This window comes from Oncorhynchus mykiss, chromosome 9 (assembly GCF_013265735.2).
Source record: "Oncorhynchus mykiss isolate Arlee chromosome 9, USDA_OmykA_1.1, whole genome shotgun sequence".
NCBI classification, from domain to species: Eukaryota; Metazoa; Chordata; class Actinopteri; order Salmoniformes; family Salmonidae; genus Oncorhynchus; species Oncorhynchus mykiss.
The window spans coordinates 43734173-43742161 of NC_048573.1; the positions used below are offsets into that span (position 1 = coordinate 43734173).

Consider the following 7989-nt stretch of genomic DNA (forward strand, 5'->3'; position numbering starts at 1 on the left):
TGCATTTTTTCAGGTTCCAGTTCAGCAATTACCTGCTCTGTCGCAGTCTTCCATTGAAAACCATTGAATACTACACGCAGCAAAGTTGTGCTATTTGTATTTGAGCAATATGATTGGCCATTCATTCATGCACTACTACGCTCCCGTGAATCACCACATTTCGAGCAGTACAGAAGTTGATAGCTACCTTCACACAGCACACGCAAGATGTCCTGAGCAAAAAGAAGCATCCATCATCTACTCGCTGAGCTTGTTTATTATATGAAAGTGATTTACAAAAGTAAACCCTCAATAGTGAACACACTAGCAATATGCTGGCTACTGTTGATAGTCTGCTAAAAGAAAACTATAAAAATACCCTTTAGCATGTGTCTTGGCTAGCCTACCGTAGCCAGGTCCTATCTTAAAAGGGCAGCATCTTATTTTGCGATGTAAAAAATGATATTCTAAATTGAATGCAATTACTACAATGCAATTGTAAAGAATAGAGTAATGACTTACATTGTTAAATTATATTAACCTCTAAATGTCTAAGCCATTTTTTTTTTTTACTAAGCTAACAAATGGACTTGTTTTAAGATGGTCATACGATGGATAATTTACCTATTTGATATTGAATTTTAGGACCCCTTTAGTTATCAAAAAAAATGTAACAAATGATTTAATAAAGCATTGAATTTGGTCTTCACCGCTATGGCCCATAGAAAGGCATTGAATATAACATTCATAAATGGCAAAAAAAAATGTACAAAAATAAATCATAAGGAATAAGGTTTAGAAGTGTCTGTCCTACTGTATATCTAGGAGATCTAGGAAAGCTCAGGATATGTTTTTTCTTTCTTTTTTAAAAACATATATTTAACACTTTATTTTTTGGGGCACAAAACTACCTCCATACTTCCATTCATTTGTATGGGTTACCTTCAGACGAGTCCCGTGAGCAAAACAGAACGCCATCATGTTCGTGAGAGTCTGCTGTTTCCACAGAGGGGTCATATTAGTTTGTAGCCCAAACGGTTCAGATGCTACAGACAGAAGTTTCCACATCAGCGACTTCAGACAAGTCCTTTAGGGCTTAAGATAGACGTAGAGCAAAACGGAAAGCACCATCTTGTTCGTGAAAGTCTTGTCTTTCCATAGAGCGGTCATTATTAGTTTCTAGGCCAAACCTTTCAGACACCACAGATATATTTTTTTTTTTTTTGGGGGGGGGGGGGGGGGGGGGATTGTACCTCCTTCTCCCCAATTTTGTGGTATCCAATTGTTAGTAACTACTATCTTGTCTCATCGCTACAACTCCCATACGGACTCAGGAGAGACGAAGGTCGAAAGCCATGCGTCCCCCGAAACACAACCCAACCAAGCCTCACTGCTTCTTAACACAGCGCGCATCCAACCCGGAAGCCAGCTGCACCAATGTGTCGGAAACACCTTGCACCTGGCGACCTGGTTAGCGTGCACTGCGCCCGGTCCGCCACAGGAGTCGCTAGTGCGCGATGAGACAAGGATATCCCTACCGGCCAAGCCCTCCCTAACCCGGACGACGCTAGGCCAATTGTGCGTCGCACCATGGACCTCCCGGTCGCGGCCGGCTGCGACAGAGCCTGGGCGCTAATCCAGAGTCTCTGGTGGCACAGCTAGCACTGCCCTAGTTCACTGCGCCACCCGGGAGAACAATACAATTTTATTTGATTTAATTTGATTTTAATAGCTGCATATAGAGAGAAAGCATGCAAACCTACAGTATAGGCCCTGCATGACCCCAATGCATTTAAAAACTACTCAGTGTCCAGGCCAGTTAAAATTCTGTTCTGTCATAGACTACGAATAGGACCCAGAGTTTTACATGACCAGGTCATGAGATCAGGAAAAACTCCAGGCCCCAGAAAAGACACGTACGAATTTTGCCAAACCACTTTTGAAGCTGTGGTGCCACCTCTGCCCAGAAGTAAATAAGAAAGCTGACCAAATTTCACAAGAGTTTACTTCTGGGTAACAGCGATTGCCCCAATTCAATGAATTGCTAATAAGGAAGAAATAGGGCACATTCTGAATGTTTATGACCATCTCTTTTGGCACACATTAGCTGTGGAATAAAATAGCCAACTCAAACACTTATTTCACAACTCAATTACATTTTTATTAAACGAGCCGAAACACTGCACCAAAATGTGAAAAAAAACCTAGTCGGAATAGATAATGCAATGACATAAAATTACTTTTAAAATGTAATAAGTATCAAGAGAGAAAAGGGAAATTGTCTGGTCCGTTCATGGCTTTACGGTGTGTGGGTGTGTGTACACTTACAAGGTGTTCCACAGGTGCTCGAAGGTGCTTCCCTCGTCAGCAGCAGTGGGCTGGGACATTTTGGCAGGAGGGTAATCCACCGAAGGGCAGATCACTCTGTAGGGGTCAAAGGTCAACTAGAGTTACCGCTGGAGTATCAGGGATATACAGAGGCATGAACTGTCTCTGACACAAAACCCATCAGACCGTTAAACAGCCACCGCTAACATTGAGTGGCTGCTGCCAACACACTGACTCAACTCCAGCCACTTTAATAATGAAAATTGATGGAAATTGATGGAAAAAAATATATCACTAGCCACTTTAAACAATGCTACTTAATATGTTTACATACCCTACATTACTCATCTCATATGTATATACTGTACTCTATCATCTACTGCATCTTTATGTAATACATGTATCACTAGCCACTTTAAACTATGCCACTTTGTTTACATACCCTACATTACTCATATTATATGTATATACTGTACTCTATACCATCTTGCATATGCCGTTCTGTACCATCACTCATTCATATATCTTTATGTACATATTCTTTATCCATTTACACTTGTGTGTGTATAAGGTAGTAGTTTTGGAATTGTTAGGTTAGATCGTTGGTTATTACTGCATTGTCGGAACTAGAAGCACAAGCATTTCGCTACACTCGCATTAACATCTGCTAACCATGTGTATGTGACAAATAAATTTGATTTGATTTAGGTAACATTTAGACTAAAGTAAAGGGTCTATAAGTAGTTGACAGACTGTCATTTTTTAAATATTCAGATATTAACAGTGAAGGGTAGGCTAGGTAAAGAAAAAAGGTTGGGAACCACTGGACGTGCTAAATCATTCCTGTGAACATACAGATAACTCACACAAAACCAGCACAACTGACTAACCAGGTGGCAATAGGCACTATATGTTTGCCTTTTTTCATATCAAACAAACATTACAACTACATCCTTGAAAGGAGAAGGGTGCAGCACAAAGGGAAAAACAGATGTGTTGCCAGGGGAAGTGATTCACTCAGGGTAATGTTATCGATGGCCAATCACCGAATGGCCTGAGTGTGTTGATGATGTGCTGGGAGTGTGAGTGCGACACACACACACAAGCGCACACGCACACACACACAGACACACACCCCTGTCTCTTGGTGCTGCTGTTTCCAGGTGTGATCACACCGGGTATGGGCCCAGTAGACTGGCACAGGGGTGTCGGGGGCTCGACATGCCTGGGCCTGCCCGCTCCTCATCGTCTCACCCCAAGAGAGGATTGTGTGCCACGTGGCATCGCACGCAACTTCCTCCTTCCCCTTCCCACTCTAAAGGATGAGCCCCCCCCCCCCATAGGAGGAACTACCAATCAAGTTTAAATATTGAGCTCTGTGGGCTTCGGAGCTGCAATAATGAGTCTGTATAGGCCTAAGTAGTGGATATCGATGCATGTATGACTGAAACACGTATGACTTGCAAAATATGACAGATGGCTTGGATCAGAATCTTTGTTTGCTCTGCTGCTAACTGCACTTTGATATAAACAGACCATATTGACACTGATACACTACATGACCAAAAGTATGTGGACACCTGCTCTTCGAACATCTCATTCCATAATCATGGGCATTAATATGGAGTTGGTCCGCCCTTTGCTGCTATAACAGCGCTCACTCTTCTTGGAATGCTTTCCACTAGATGTTGGAACATTGCTGCGGGGATTTTCTTTCATTTAGCCACAATTGCATTAGTGAGGTTGGGCACTGATGTTGGGCGATTAGGCCTGGCTCGCAGTCGGCGTTCCAATTCATCCCAAAGGTTTTCAATGGGGTAGAGGTCAGGGCTCTGTGCAAGCCAGTCAAGTTCTTCCACACTGATCTTGACAAAGCACATGGACCTCACTTTGTGTACGGGGGCATTGTCATGCTGAAACAGGAAAGGGTCTTCCTCAAACTGTTGCCACAAAGTTGGACGCACAGAATCGTCTATAATGTAATTGTATGCTGTAGCGTTAAGATTTCCCTTTACTGGAACTAAGGGGCCTAGGCTGAAATATGAGAAAAAGCCCCAGACCATTATTCCTCTTCCACCAAACTTTACAGTTGGCACTATGCATTTTGGCAGGTAGCATTCTCCTGGCATCCGCCAAACGCAGATTCGTCCGAACGCGTTTCCTAAGCTCCAGAGTCCATTGGCTGTGAGCTTGACACCGCTCCAGCAGACGCCTGGCATTGACCATGGTGATCTTAGGCTTGTGTGCGGCTGCTCGGCCATGGACACCTATTTCATGAAGCTCCCGACGAAACAGTTATTGTGCTGGACGTTGCTTCCAGAGGCAGTTTGGAACTAGGTAGCAAATGTTGCAACTGAGGACAGATGATTTTTACACGCTATGCGCTCAAGCGACCCCATTCTGTGAGCTTGTGTGACCTACCACTTCGCGGTTGAGCTGTTGTTGCTCCTATACGTTTCCACTTCACAATAACAGCACTTACAGTTGACCGGGGGTAGCTCTAGCAAGGCAGACTTTTGACAAACTGACTTGTTGGAAAGGTGGCATCCTATGACGGTGCCACGTTGAAAGTCACTGAGCTCTTCAGTTTGGCCATTCGACTGCCAATATTTGTCTATGGAGATTGCATGGCTGTGTGCTCGATTTTGTACACCTATTAGCAACACGTGAGGCTGAAATAGCCGAATCCACTAATTTGAAGCGGTGTCCAAGTGCTTCTTGTATATATAGTGTTGGTGTTTCATAGATCACGTAATCAAAGCCTATACAATGCAATGGACAACAAAACAAACCAAAAGTGACCTTTGCTGTTTAAGCAGATGGGTATGCTAATGATAAAATAATCCAGACAAAGCCATGATTTAGTAAACAATAACAACAAACACTTCATATAAGCACTGATCAAATCAGCATATTGACAAAATAATTATGTCAAAATCATGGTGTAAAAGCTACATCATGTCCTGTTATATCCTCTTACATAATTCTGTACATTCATGTGCAGACTTTATCGCCTGTCCCTGTAGGATAATATATTTTTTTTCCAGGTAGAACTCTTTTTGTTTTCATGTAAAATCCTTTCACCCAATGAAGTTGGTGAAAGGTTGGTGAAGCTCCTATGGGACAGCCATTTATGAACCCATTTTTCTACGAGTCTATTACAAATGAGAGGCTACAATAGGCCATTATATATTATTCAATTGAGAATATATTTTTCCAAAACTGGAATATAACTGGAATATAATTTCCATTCCTCAAAACAGCCTCCACAAAATTATTGAAACACACAGCACGAGAAAAGTGTACAATCATTTCCTAATTGATGCGAAAGTGTTGCTAATATTACCGCAAAATTCTCCTAAAACAGGATTTCTGAGTTTTCGATAGTCTCCAACACAACTCATTCTTGAACACGTAGTCCCTTCCATTCGACCGCTATAAAGCTTACTATATTTACTAATGCGCACAACGAGGCGTCATATCTCCTTAGCAACATTGTAAGAGCTAGAAAAAAAACTGTGGCAAAGGTTCGTGGGTTTAGGGGTTGAGCTGTGCGCACGAATGTGGAAAAGTTTAACCCCTGTTAGAATCAAGTTTATTGATGCGCGTCGATAATAATGCATGTGCAGAGCAATTAGGCTAATATAGCAATTAATAGCCATGCGAAAAAAGCACGTTTGGGCATGCATAAAAATGGAATTTGTGCATAATAGGCTTGCCGTGATGACACAGACACTAAAAGGTGAAAATTATCTGCTGTAATGTCAACGGTCATGCGTAATCACTAAACAAACAAACAAACACGCACACACACGCACGCCCGACGCGCGCGCGCAGGTAGGCTATGGACAGATGAATTTCCATGTTGAAGCTGGGAACTTATTGTGAAGCAGCTGCTTGTTGGTTAAATTAGGTTCCCGCTATTCCCGTGGTAGCTGCCGCCTTGAGAACTGTGCAGAACTGCACTTGGGGTAATTGAGGAATGGCAGGGGATTTGGCATGAAGAAATAGATTTCCATCAGGACATGGTGGAGGCAACACACATTTCACTTACACAGAAAGGTCCATGCTGCTATACCAATTTTGGAATAGAATTGAAATGCGATTAAAGTATATGTGATTATAATTGAACTGTTTTTATTTTTTATGAATAGGTTATTATTTCAAAGATATTAAAGATGAGTGGATAAGTGATCCTTAGTAAGAGGCAGTGTAGGGCCTTTGCCTTTATGTGAAATTAAAATGGCATATCATATTAAATAAAAACTTCCATATTCCAATAAATATCCTGAATGCATTGCAATAAGGGCAACAAGCAACTAAATAAAATAGGCCTATCGAAATGCACATTGATGCGTGGGATATGCTGATTTAAATTCACCTGTTCCACGCCCAAGTTGGAAACACTATGCAGCACCCATGACAACGACTAGATAGATACACAATACAAGCCATTCCTCCTGGGTAAATCGCCCTCCAGCAAACTAGGCTAATACCAGTGTTGTGGGAGAAAACTCTTAAAGCCATTTGTCTAACCCTTATTTACACAAATACAAATTAGGTTGACTAACGAGCTTTTATAATCTGTGAAATGTAACTGAATCTACGATGATCGTGTATTATTTAAATTTAACGGGAGTAGATTTAAACAGCCTGGCAGAAAACAAAATGATACGTTTTCATTATTGTTATCATTTATTATTATTACTAGTCTATTATTATTGTTATTATAGAAATACCATAATAATGATAATATATTTTCATAACTTATTTTTCCAGGTTTCGTCATCAATAACACTCGATAAAAAAAAAAACTGTTTCTGAATTTGAGTCTTTATTTTCTTATCAGACTTATCAACATCTAGCTGTTGTGTAGCCTACTCTGAACACTGTACGATATTTTGAATGCATTATTGATTTTTTTATTGACAAGGAGGGTTCACAGAAAAACGATAGGTTATGTTTGAGTTTTGTTTCTGCAAGTTTGTATTATTGGTGTTTATACAACTCCACTTGACTTGTAAGTCAGTTTACCCTTATATATCACAATAATTGACAGGAGTTTACGTTTCTGTTCAATATAATATTTTGGAGACTCCAATTTCCCAAATCTTCTTCTGAATACTTGCTTTACAGATCTATAATTATGTAGTAACGCTCAAAGTATTATTTTGATATGGATAAATAATTGTAAGCTATAGGCTAATGCCCTTTGTTTAAGCCTTGCTATGTGACTGCTTCCCATAACATAATTAGGCCTATGTGCAAACTGCAAAGACAATAACACTTACCAAACAAAATGAGCTTGTTCCAGTTTGACTACGTCCAAAAATAATGTGGTAGTGGTAAACAGCGTATTATCCTTTTTATAACATGTCTCATATCTGTAACATTCGTCAAAAATCAAGCCATCGATTAAAAAGCACACATTATCGAGTATTTTTTTCTCCTTCCAGAAATGGCTGACCACTCACGACGAAGAAAATCATTAGATGATAAAGCGAGGAAACTTTAAGTGTCATGAGCTTCCTCCGCGAGGTTGTGTTATTGAGATTTAGAGTTGGGTGGGATTCGGGTGACAGGAGGAGGTGTTAGCCGCGGTTTGGGCGCACACGAGCGGGAAACATTTTCCGAACTCACTAGGGGGCACATGGAGGCAAATGCTAGATTAACCATTGGGAA

The 7989-nt window shown here is 40.9% G+C and overlaps 1 protein-coding gene across 2 annotated transcripts in view; it reads right to left on the minus strand.

Annotated features, from left to right (window-relative positions):
- Positions 1 to 7989, minus strand: part of tp73 (tumor protein p73) — a 47523-nt gene that overhangs the window by 30150 nt on the left and 9384 nt on the right. The window contains exons 1-2 of one of the 2 annotated variants that reach the window (XM_021615825.2): positions 7599 to 7715; positions 2308 to 2403 (exon numbers count right to left, since the gene is read on the minus strand). In XM_021615825.2, coding sequence (XP_021471500.1) covers positions 2308 to 2366 — 59 coding nt within the window. In that variant the 5' untranslated portion in view covers positions 2367 to 2403; positions 7599 to 7715. Of the gene's footprint in view, positions 1 to 2307; positions 2404 to 7598; positions 7716 to 7989 lie in introns of those variants that run through there. The other variant, XM_021615823.2, reaches the window with a different exon arrangement.